Source organism: Enhydra lutris, unplaced genomic scaffold (genome assembly GCF_002288905.1).
Source record: "Enhydra lutris kenyoni isolate GAN:26980312 unplaced genomic scaffold, ASM228890v2 scaffoldscaffold9, whole genome shotgun sequence".
NCBI lineage: Eukaryota > Metazoa > Chordata > Mammalia > Carnivora > Mustelidae > Enhydra > Enhydra lutris.
The window spans coordinates 66,352,723-66,365,682 of record NW_019154093.1 but is presented as its reverse complement, the minus strand read 5'-3'; the positions used below and the strand labels follow the sequence as shown (position 1 = coordinate 66,365,682).

At 35.0% G+C, this 12,960-nt stretch overlaps 1 protein-coding gene across 1 annotated transcript in view; it reads right to left on the bottom strand.

The window, feature by feature from the left end:
- LOC111143026 (solute carrier family 30 member 7) overlaps positions 1–12,960 on the bottom strand; it is a 99,095-nt gene that overhangs the window by 56,927 nt on the left and 29,208 nt on the right. Inside the window, exons 7-8 of the mRNA XM_022496442.1 lie at positions 9,888–9,938; positions 6,095–6,230 (exon numbers count right to left, since the gene is read on the bottom strand). Of these exons, the coding sequence (XP_022352150.1) occupies positions 6,095–6,230; positions 9,888–9,938 (187 nt within the window). The remainder of the gene's footprint in view (positions 1–6,094; positions 6,231–9,887; positions 9,939–12,960) is intronic.

The following is a 12,960-nucleotide window of genomic DNA, read 5'->3' as shown; positions in this document are numbered from 1 at the left end:
ACTCTAAAAATAACTGTAGAGAAATGTTATTAACAGTGGTAATGTGACCTTCAGGTGTTGTGATCCCAACTGATTTTTCTTTATACTTTTTATTGTACATCATTTTCCAAGTTTTCTACAATGACTATGTATTATAAAAAAACTGAAAAAATTTTCTTACCAATGTAATTTTAAATACATGCTATAATCAGAAATACTCTTTTAAAAAAGGGGCTCAGAATAAAAGAAAAAAGCCAAAATAAAACCCACAAAAATGTTTACATGGTCCTTTTGGCTGGTGGAAGTATGAGAAATTTTTTTCCTTATCCTCTTCTATACCAAGTTTCTCAGTCAATAAACTTATTTCCATAATTCAAAAAAAAAAAGTGTAATTTTCATAAAATCCCCAGCCTCTCCTCTCAATAGCAGGAGCAAAGAAAAAAAAAAAAAAAAAAAAAAAAAACCCTGGCTATTGCCTGAGGACACTGTTGTCCCTACAGCACTGTTTTCTCTCCCACACTCCAGTACTGCTGGAGTTAGTGACAAGGTAAATGTTCTCACTACTATTTCCAGATCTCTGCTCCACCTACTTACCCCCCAAAAAACAGTTCATTTAAGGCCCAGGCCATCAGATTATTCCACCCTCTACCCATCTTGACTCCCAGTGCTATGATTCTGGATAGCTCCCCTCCGTCACTAAAGAGTGTAGCCAATGGGCTTATTCTCTTTCCCCCTCTACCTTTCTCATGACTCTTAGTTTAAATACCCATGTGGGCAGCCCATCCAGCACACATGGCCTCGATCTGATGAGTTTATCCTGGACCCACGCCTACAGCCACTCCAGAGACCTGCAGATGCCAAGTTCAAGCCTCTTACAGCCTGAACCTCCCCTACTCAACCGCACTCACCCTCCTGCCAGAGTTCCGACCTGCTAACCCTCTCTCTTGCTTTTCTCCTCTTTTTCAGCATCTATTACCACCTTTAAATCCTTATTTCCCACCGCTATAATCCCTGCTGTGCTCCATTCTCACTCTGTCAGCACTCCTCTGACAACCCCAAACGGACTGAATCTATCTACTCCATACCTTTCATCAAGTAGCTGAGAAGACTAGAGAAAAACATACAACGGTGCTGGTGGTTTTCACTTTAAATTCATGACCACAGACCTCAGAGTGGGCCCCCAGTGCTGGCTGGCAATCCTGCTGCTCCCCTTTACAGCAAAAGTCCTTAAAAAAGGAGTTAACTACAGTTGCTAACCCCATTTTGCTCCTTCCCATTCTCTCCTGAAGCTCCTCTGAAGAGGCTTTCCTTCTCATTACCCTTCCGAGTGTCTTGGCTAAGTTACCAATTATCTGTCATAGCAGCATTGAACAGGGTGGATCACTTCTTCCATTTGAAACACTTTCTTCACACGGCTCCTAAGACAATGTGTGTTTGTGACTCTCCTCCCATCTCACTGGCCACTCTCCTTAGCTCGAGCTGCTGTCTGTGCCCTGCCTTTCAGGGTTCAGTCCTCAGACCTCTTCTGCTCTCTACCAGCTCTCACTCTCTGGGAAAACTCATCCAATCTCATGGCTTTAAGTACCATACACAAGCAGATGACACCAGAGTTTATCTTCCACCCCAACCTTCTCCCTGAACTCTAGACGCTCTGCACTCTGTCCTGTATATTGCACTTCAGCTGTACTGTCCTTCTCACTGCACCTTACACAGGTCAGGCAGCTTCCCACCTGAGTATGTTTACCTGAAGTTCCCTCTCCCAGGAATAATCTTCCTTTGAACAGTTGCCTGCCTTTCTCCTTCACTATTAAGGGCTCTGTCACCTTATGCCGAGTACTTTCCAAGCCCTTCTAAAATAACACCCCCTTACCCTGCTTCATAGCATTCACCACCCTAAGACATTACGTTATCTATCTGTACGTTCATCTGCTTTATTCACTGTAACCCCTATTAGAATATAAGCTCTGTAGGGGTTGGGTATTTGCCTGTGTTATTTACTGTCTAGCACAGAGAATGCACTAAAACATTTATTGAATTTTTTAAAAAGATTTTACTTATTTATTTATTTGACAGAGAGAGAGAGAGAGAGAGAGAGAGCACAAGCAGGCAGAACAGCAGGCAGAGGGAGAGGGAGAAGGAGAAGCAGGCTCCCCACTGAGCAGATAGCCCATGTGGGGCTTGAACCCAGGACCCTGGGATCATGACCTAAGCCAAAGACAGATGTTTAACTGACTGAGCCACCCAGGTGCCCCATGATTTTTAAGAGATGTTAAAGTTCCCTGGTTTATCCTCAAGAGGTGAGATTATGAGAACACTTCAATAGATAAGTTATACATTTCGCTAATGTTTGAGTTTTTTTTTATAATTAAACGTATTACTTTTGTCATCAGAACAATGGAAAAGAACACATAAAAATATTAAAGTTTAACAATAATGAGAAAGAATCTAATTATATAAATTTGAGACTTTATATTTATGTAAACTAGTGAGAAAACGTTTTACAAATAGATTCGAAAGACTTACATAAGGATGATACACAGGTTTTATCTTGAAAGTTAACTGTAGTTGACCGATTGTGGCTGCGTGAAATACTATACTGAAAGGAATCCTGAAGCTAAATTGGGTTCTCCAGAATAGAAGGATGCTTTTCAGGAAAATGGAAGGGGTGTGAATTGTGATTCATGCCAAATAAATGCCACTCAATGACTTTATATCTGTATGTGTACCACTTCCAATCCTTTGTATTCAGCTGAGTTCTCCCAAGAATTCCACATTTGTACATCCCTGCCTACAAGAGATCCCTAGACAAACATCTAATGCGACTTCAAACTTGGTCACAACCAAAACAGACCTTTTGATCTGCAGTGCTTTTCAAAAAGAAACAAACATCATTCTTCCTCTAGTCTTTCCTCTTGCATAAGGACACCTTCATGCACTAGGCTGCTCATGTAAAAGCTCTAGGAATTATCCTTGATTCCTCTTTCATTCAACCCTGTACTAAACATTCATAATCCATAAGCAAATCTTATTAGCTCTAAGCCCGAAGCATTTTCTAACTTTATCTGTATCTTTCCAGCTCCTAGATGAGACTGAGAAGTAAACGGGTAACATGAGCTACCATGGCCTTTCATTTCATCGACTTTAATAGGTTTCTAGCTGCTCTGCCTTTTTTGTACTCTTGCCCCCTGTAATCCATTACCTACATACCAGCCAAAGTAATTTTTAAAAATACAAACCAAATAATGTCACTTCCCTATGGTTTCCCACTGCAGTTGGGAAACTGCAGTGTTTCCCTAATCCTCGCTAATTTTCCCAGGTCTGTCTCTCCAATTTCATCACAAACCACTCTCCTCTTACTCCCTACACTCCTGCCATATTGGTCAATGCTGTTTTCACTCTAGGGTTTTGATACTAGCTGTTTCTTACAGGATGCTCTTCCTCTGACAGGCTCTCTGGTGACATTCTGGTTTCAGTTTAAATGTCCCCTCTTTAGAAGACTTCCTTTACCACTCAATCTAAAGTAGCAACCCAATCCTACATCCTATGTTAACTCTCTACATGCTACAAATAACTATTTGATATTTGCATAGTTTATTTATTGTTTGTTGTCTCTCTCTCCTACTGTAATGTAAGATTAAAACAGTATCATATCACCACTCTGGTGAGAGGGTCTATTTAATAAATATTTGCTGAAAATGATTTGTACAGTTTTTAAATGTGTCATAGTCCAGTAAAAAAGTTGTGAGTATGTATTTATTTTTTAACTGAATGGGAACAGAACTAAATAAGAATTCCTTATTTGGGAAAAGAAAAAGTAATTCTCCAAGGCTAAAAAAACATTAATTTATTTTGATTCAAATCCAAAATATACAAACTTTTTGCCTGGCAGATTCCAGTGCTGACTTTACAACAATGAAAAAACAACTTGCCCTCATGGAGCTTAAAAGAGAAGAAACAAGCTATTTCAATTTGGTAACTAAATGCCACGAAAGGAATAGTAAAAAGTGCTATAGGTATATATATATAGCCTGATAGGTGGACAATCAGGAAATGCTTCCTGAAGAAAGGGCTGTTTAAACTGCAATCTGATCTGAAGGATAAGCAGTAATGATGGACATACTTGTGGGAGGAGGGAGACAGGCACTCAGGGTGTAAGAGTATCTTGGGCAAAGGAAATATGGTCAAAGCCCAGAATCCAAGCAGCTCATAACATATTTTCAGGAAACTTAAAGTAATTTAATGTGGCTGGAGAAGATATAAATTGAGAAGGGGTGAGAGAAAGACTGAGAAGTAAATGGGTAACATCATAATGCCCCACTGAGCCATTTAGACTTTTCTGAAGGTAAGAAAGTGCCACTGAAGAACTTAAAGCAAGGTAATGTTTCTCCATTTACCATAATCTTCATTTAAGAAAGATCACTGTGGCCACATGGTAAAGAAGAGTTTAGAGAGAGACAGAGAAGCCCATCTCTTCAAAGCGACAACGGATAGAAGAATTAGGATAGTAAGAGCAGAGCCAAAGTAAAAAAAAAAAAAAAAAAAAAGCAATTATTAAGATCCTACTGTAAGTATTAGAAGCAACTAAAACTTCTAATACAAAACAAAATAAACATGGGACATGCAAATAGAGAGGTATAAAAGTTACCAAATCCATCAGGAGTTAAGTTTTATAGAATTCTCTGAGATGTTAGCTGAACTTTCAAGAAAGTATAGTTAAGATTTCCAAAGATGGGGGTGCCTGAATGGCTCAGGTGGTTAAGCATCTGACTCTTGATTTCAGCTCAGGCCATGATCTCAGGGTCATGAGTTTGAGCCCCGCGTTAGACTCCAAGCTGAGGATGGAGCCTGCTTAAGATTCTCTCTCAGGGGGCTCAGTCAAGTGTCTGCCTTTGGCTCAGATCATGATCCCAGGGTCCAACCATGGCTGTCTCCCCGCTCAGTGGGGAGTCTGGTTCTCCCTCTCCCTTTGCCCCCGTCATGGGCACACACACACTTTCTCACTCTCTCTCAAATAAATAAATAAAATCTTAAAAAAGATTCTTTCTTCCTCTCCCCACCACTCACATGCTCTCTCTCAAAACAAAGATTTCCAAACTTTCAAACTTTATAAGACTTTTACACAGTAGCATTGCTTTCTAGTATAAATAATTTGAAGAAACTTAAAAAATAATCTGCATGTTTAAAATGTGTAAATTTTTTTAAAGCAAGAACTTCAAAATCTGTATTTATGAGTAATTGATAAGATTATAATTCCTCATAATTAAATAAATGTATTCTATTCAACCGTAAGCTGTAAAAATTATCATATGCCCTCTAGTTATCATCAGAAAGCAAGTTTTGCTGATAGTAAAATCATTATGGATAAATAAAAACAGTAAAATCAAGACATATGTATATATATTCACATAAAATAATTCAAGACTGAATAATTCAAGACTGAAAGGCACTTATTATTTCATTATTCTGATAAAAATTAAATCAATAATAAAATATATTTCAGACTGTGATAAATTTGAAATACTATTTAATCTAATTCAGCAAATATTTATCAAGAATTTATACACACACACACAGACACACACACTTTGCATACACATTAGCACGACAGAGATAAACTATACTAAGAGACAGACCCCTCCTCAAGAATTTTATAAAACTAGATAGGGAGACAGACACTTATATACCTCAATAAGCATTTTTATAAGACTTCTGCAATGATAATGTAACTTTATAAATTAAATCGTTGTAGAAGAGACAATAACATTCTTTTGCATTTGTAAGATACAGACTAAGATTCTAACTATAGTTAATATATTTTATATTATCAGTGTTCTACTCTACAGATATAATGTTGGATTCAAAAATATCCTACTAATTTGGATTGCAAACCCAAAAGACTACTTGCTAAATACCAAAAAGAAACATTAAAACCTAAACAAGAAATAAATGGCAAAAGAAAAAAATAGGAAGATGCAAAGAGAAATAATCTACATAGGAATTTATTAAAGGCCAAAAAAAAGCCAACACAATCATAATTTGCATTGTAGATCTGTAATTTAAGTACCACATTTTTCACCTCTCATTTTAATACCTGAAAGTAACATACAACACTTACCTTACAACTATAAGCATGGCTATCAGGATTGAACAAATCGGATCTGCTATCATTAGACCAAAATTTTGCATCATGATGGCAGAGGCAATTACACCAATACTCCCAAGTGTATCTGCCAGAATGTGTAAAAATACACCTGGGAACAAAGCATAATCAGAATCAAAATAGTATCTTCTGATCAATGAAAAATACAAATATTTCTTCAAACTGTATTCTTGACTTTATATATTAAAAAACTAAATACCAATCTGAAAATCAGGGAGAATTTAGATTCACTGCTCAATAATGAAGTAATAATACTTCCAGAAATTGAAATAATCTTTCCTTTTTTATATCAGCAGGGGTTAAAATATCTGATTCATAAATTATACTTGTTTTTAATGTTCCTTAATATTTGATATAACATACATGAGGGATAACAGAAACAAGTTTACTTTAAGCACATTCAGCTCTGGTTAAAAAATTCCACAAGTTAATTAATAATTTGTTAGAAGAAAATGGTATTAGGCTGAAAGAATTGTTCAAGAAAGTGTTTATGATTACAAATATATGTATACACAGAGCCCTCTGCTGGTAACTAAAATTATTACTACTTGAGACTAAATTTCCTATGGACTGTGACTATAAAACCTGATATACTTATTAATTATCCTGAAGGTTTTGTTACCTAAAATTATACATTAATCTCAAACCTGATAAGAAAGAAAGTAGAGATATGAATATTTAAAAGCAAATATAAAATATTTTAAAGATTTTAATAAAAGTTAATTAACACTTGCTAAATATTTAATATTTAAATACTTGATATTTAAATATTAAATTGGTAGGATACTGATATTCTGTCTTGAAATCTATATAATATTGTGATATTGTGATTATAATAAGAAATACATATTTGGTCTTCATTCTGGTTTCTGAAAAACCCTTGGAACTTCCTAAGTGACAGAGACAAAGGTGTCTCTCATTAATGTTAATATACTTTTGGACCCCACCTAAGGATGGGAGCTGGCTGCCAGGAGAATCAGTCATATGATTAGAGGGTTGGAACTTTCAGTCCCAGGCCCCTCTGACCTCCGGTTATCAGAGAACTGCTTGCTGGTATGAGAATACATTCTTCACTCCCCCATTGGAATTGGGCACAGAATTAGTTCGTGGTCAGAAGTTGGGATCAGAACCAGAACCCATTAAATATTAACAGTTAATAATCATATGGAAAACCATTAAAAAAATCAAGAAGTTTAAAATACATTATTTCTTAAACAGACTTAACTAAGACAATAAATTATTCAACATTTAGATCTTTAATAGGTAAAATTTACTGTATAGTAAAACACTGTCTTTGAAACAAACTTAAATCATATTACTAAAAATGGAACATTTTAAAATAGCATTTATTCTATCTGAAAAGAAATAATATGTAAAAAGCATGTGTCTACTTTAGAAGTATTTATTCTACTTCTTTATTATTCACTGGACAATTAAAGGAAAACCATTTATTTTTTAGGTATAAAACAGATTTGCTAAAACTTGAAAACACTTTCTAATAATTTAAAAACAGACTATTACTGAATCAAATCTTAATGTGCTCTAGGAAATTATCTTCGCTTCATCGACTACTGTGTAATTTTATATCAAGTATTATACCAAATATAATTCATCCCACCGTACTTAATATATTTCTTCATTCGTATGGAGTATTGACCTTTATAACTATTTTTCAAAAAGCTAAATGGCTCTATTTCCTATAACAAAAATATGCTGAAGCATACTTAGAGACAAAAAACTCTTCTTCTAGGGTATTTCAAATAGCAAAGAATTAAACAGACTAATAAGTGTCAAGGCCACGTTAAGTTTAAAAAATAAAATTGAAGAAAAATACCCATCAAAGTAGACTGAAGGTATCTAAGCTTCAAAACTCTTAAGTGACATGTGATTTCAAGTCTTTATATTCTTTAATCAGTGTTTTAGTAGGATCAGACATGAAAACAGCTCTAAATACTGAAAGGGAAGAGAAAAGAATCATTTGTTCTTGATTTTTCTTTGACTGAAAAGTCCCCAACCTGAAAACTGGCTTTATTAGCAAGTGTTATTAATTACCTAAACCCTACTTACTTTCTAGTAACTGTTCCAAGAAGAAAAATCACTAAAGAAAAAAGTTTAAACCAGTATGTTTAATGGATTTAAAAGTTGAGAGCTGGACTTGGTAGCATATGGATATTTTCACTGCCCAAGAACACTCAAGCCAGAGGTCATATATATATTTTCTTAATTTTTTGTACTTCGTATCTGGTAATTTTAATATGTGAGTCATTGGGGTTCTAAATCTTTGCTTTGTTGTTGTTGATCCTTTCCTCTAGCCAGATGTCGTATTGAAGATGCTGCAAATAACTGAAAAACTCATTTACCTCAGTTTGTTTTCATGTATGAGTATCCACGTGGAAACTCTGAATGCCAGACACTTTTCCCTATCCTTGAGATATCTACTGGGCTGCTGCAGCCACCATAAATTGATGGATACTCAGAAAACATAAAGTAATTTTCATAACAGCTTATATAAAAGATAATTAGGAAGGCAAATCTAACCTCCCTCCTCTCAACTTGTGATGATTTCCAAAACTAAAAATAAACTCATATTATCAAGGCTAATTTATAGCATTGGATATAGATGCATTACATATGCATGATTACAAGCTATTTCAGCAAATGCTGTTCTAAACCAATTCTATATATTTTGCAAATGGAAAACTAGTGACTGGAAGACACATTTAAGCCTCCTGAAATAAACTCCTCAGTATGGAGGAGCACATTCATAGTGGGGGAAAAAAAGAAAAGCTAGAGCTATATCAAGAAATAGTGGAGAAAAATAGGCACACTAGGGATTGGATCACAAGCTATTCAGAGAGTCAGAGTGAAGTCAAAAGTTAAAAGCAGGAAGGTGGGAAGCTGGAAATTAGGAAACTTTGATGATGAAGTCTAAACAGAAATTCAGAGCCAAAGATCGGCTCCTACCGCAAAAAAGAAAAACTGTCATAATTCACAGACAAAACTGATTTTCTCTGCTTTATAAAATTTTGTAATGTACTGTTTTACATGGCATGTAAGCTCCTGCTTAGCCATCGTCATTTGATGCCAATGGATATGACAAAGGTTTCACTTTGCGTTTTATATATAAGTTAATATTAATATAACAGAGTTAATTTTTTAGAGCAAGTTTACATTCATAGCAAAACTGAACAGAAGGTAGAGAGATTTCCCATATACCCCTGTCCTGGGCATAACATTCCAAATTGTCAAAATCTCCTAGCAGAGTAGTACATTTGTTACAAGGGATAAAACTACACTGGCGTAATTATCACCCCAAATCCAACTACATTAGTGTTCATTCTTGGTCTTCAATTCTGAAGGTCTGAATGCATTTCATTTCTTCCTCTAAATCTTTCCACAGTGTAAATACATACTAAATACTGAACTTGGAAAAAATATTTAGTAATTCTATGAAGGCAAATATATTATACTATGATATTACTATAGTCATGGGCATGACTATTATTTATAGTTAAGCAGTATAGTTTCTAACCTCTGTAATCTTATTAAATCTATGAAAATAGCCAAGTGATAGTTCAAAGAATGTACGCTAATATGCCTAACAGTATATATTTAAAAAGTCACAAGGAAAGATAATACTATAGACACAAATACTTTTACGTATTTTTCTTACAGGAAAATTTCAGATAGCTCAATACAATGAAACCTATTTCATAAAACTGAGAAATATACAAATTGCTTGTCATACCTTGTAAAATCTGTCTGCTGGGTCCTGCTGTTTCTTTTAAGGAGGGACCATCTGTAGAGAGTTAAGTTATTTTAAAATATATCTTCAATTACCAATTCCATTTTTCCAATTCAGAGAACATTTCATTCAAATATATCATGAAGGATGCATGACTATATACAGCCACAACAGACTTACAAAATTATTTTTTAAATTTAATATAATAATTTAATGGAGATAGACATGGGCAACTTCAAAATGCATCAATGGTACATACATTTAGGAAATTAATATATCAAGCAATCTGGTAAAAAATGGTAAATTAAGAACATAGTGAAAAGTCTCCTGCTATTCATAACATATCTTATACTACAGTTTGCTACATTAATTTTACAACTGGAAAACTGAAACAAAACAAAACTACTGCTGAAAGTTACAAGAAGTCCAAGAAATGAAGCCAGGTCAGCACCCAGGGTAACGGGACTGTGGCAAACAAGAGTTTTCCAACAGCTTCTAGATGGATGTGGCAAGCTTTTCAAAGAAAGGAGATAAAATACTTTTCATTTTACCTTTATGATTAAAAAATTTAAGAATACTGTAATTTCTATACTGACTCTGAAGATACTATGAGCTTTAACATCAAAGCAGAAAACATAGGTAAATGATGTAAAAGATCAGCAATATTGAGATCATCAGGAGGTCTGACAAACTTTCTGAACATATCCAACAGAAAGCCTGCCTGGGGTCATGGTTCTTGGCCCACAGTACCAAAGAGCTGACAGAGCCTTACTACAGCTTTGATAAGAGATGGTAACAATGCTAGAAGATGCTGCCCAGTGATATGGCACTGCATATGGTGGGGAGAAAGACGCAGTCACCTTAAAAAATCGTGCTGATTGTCAAAAGGGTTAACTGTCCTAAAAATCCAGCTCCTGATCAAGGCAAGAGATTTGTCTAAAGGTAGTAGATCCAGATAAAGACAGTAATTTTTGACATAATTATGTGGAAAGGTATATTCTGCTATACTAATATAATGGTTGTATAAAACAACATAACTCCCACCTACCTATGTAAAATCTGTAAAGTCCTTCTGGACAAAAAATCTGTTATTTGTGGTAGAGACTGGCTACTTGTTTATCACCCATTTCTTCTTCTTCTTTGGTAAACAAATAAACTACATTTCTCGTGCTCTCAAGTTATATATCTAACAGTGTTAAGCAAAGAAATATGACAGGTAGGGTGCCTGGGTGTCTCAGTTGGTTACATGTCTGCCTTTGGCTCAGGTCATGATCCCAGATCCTGGGATCTGGTTTGCAGGGAGCCTGCTTTTTCCTCTCCTTCTGCCTGGCACTCTCCCTGCTTGTGGTCTCTCTCTCTGTCTAATAAATAAATAAAATTAAAAAAAAAAAAAAAAGAAATATGACAGGTAAACCACTTCTAGGCTCATAAAAATGCCCCACATGATATTCTATGTACCCTATCTCCGGGGAGATGCAGGGAATCCAGTGAAGGATTCCAAGGGTCAAGAATCCCAGGGATGAAAGGAACCTAGATCCCTGAATTGAATGAGAAACACCCACCATCCTTTACCCTGTTAACCCAAGAGCAATATATATACTTTTACTGTTTGGGTCACTGAGATAGGAGCAGTTAAACCAAGCAAACAAAAAACCAACTAGTTTAACTGACAGTGTAGCATTTCAATAAATATAAAGCTCACAGTATTTCCCACTGAGACTATGATGTCTCCCAAAATGGAATCATGGCCCTATTACTTGTATATCCTCAGACTGGCTAATAAACAGTGGAGGCAGAAATAACAGTAAAGAGGAGATTCTGGAGTCAGATTTCCTTTTTTTTTTTTTTAAAGATTTATTTATTTATTTATTTTACAGAGTGGAAGAATCTCCAGCAGACACCCCACTGAGCAAGGAACCCTATTCAGGGCTCAATCCTATGACCCCGAGATCATGACCAGAGTCAAAATTAAGAGTGGGACACTCAATCAACATAAAAAACTAGGAGGCAGATGCTTAACCGACTGAGGCACCCAGGAACCACTGGAGTCAGATTTCCTTGTGTTTGAAGCCTAGCATTTCCTTTTACTAGTCACTATGATCTTCATGTGCCCTGAGGTCATGTAAATTCTTCTTTGCCACTTACCCTTCTCCCCCTTGGCTAAAAAAAAGCTACCTTTCACCTATTTAAATTCTTACTGCAGTGCATTACTCAAGGTATAAAAAAAAATTCTAGGGCAACAAACAAGGGGTCAATTGCAAATATTGGTGGTAATGCTACAAAAGTAATGACTCTATTGACCAACCAGCAAAATCCCTTTGTAAACAATACAGTTTCCAACTGTTTTTAATAGAATGCTAATGAAACTATCAATCTATAGATCATCAAAAATAATTTTTGATAACAGATCACTATGTAATTTTTGGAATGTAATTCTGAAGGTGTTCAAAGAATTGACTGGAACTGCTATAAACACAATTTCTTCTATTTAAGGTTTCTTATTACTTACATTATAAAGCTAGAAAATAGGAACAGAATTATTGCCAAAACATTTTTATATTGTTAAGTGTCATTTATCCATACACTAATTGAGGAAAAAAAGAGCTCAAATTATCTAAGATATGTATTTTAAGTAAAATGTTGCCTTTTATGATTATACATGTATCAACATTTTTCAAATAGAATTACTTTAATTGACTTTTAGTAATAACTACAATAACTCCATCCAAAAGAAGTGTTTAAATGCTAAATCTTATGTTTCTAGGAAATAAAAAATTTAAATTTATATATGCATTTTATTGCTAAGAAGTAGAACACATGATCAATCAATAACTTAACCTAATATAATCCATTATTATAAAATGCTGGAATGAAAATAAAAATTCAAAGATAAACAGGATGTTGTTAAATTTATAACTATTTATAAGTTTTTGAATGGGTGAGAGTAGTTCTCAAATCACTAAGTTATTTGGAGTCCACTGAATATATTCCAGGGTAATAGAGAAGTTCCATTCTAGGGGCACCTGGGTAGCTCAGTTGCTTAAGCATTTGCCTCTTGGTTTTTTACAGTATGTTT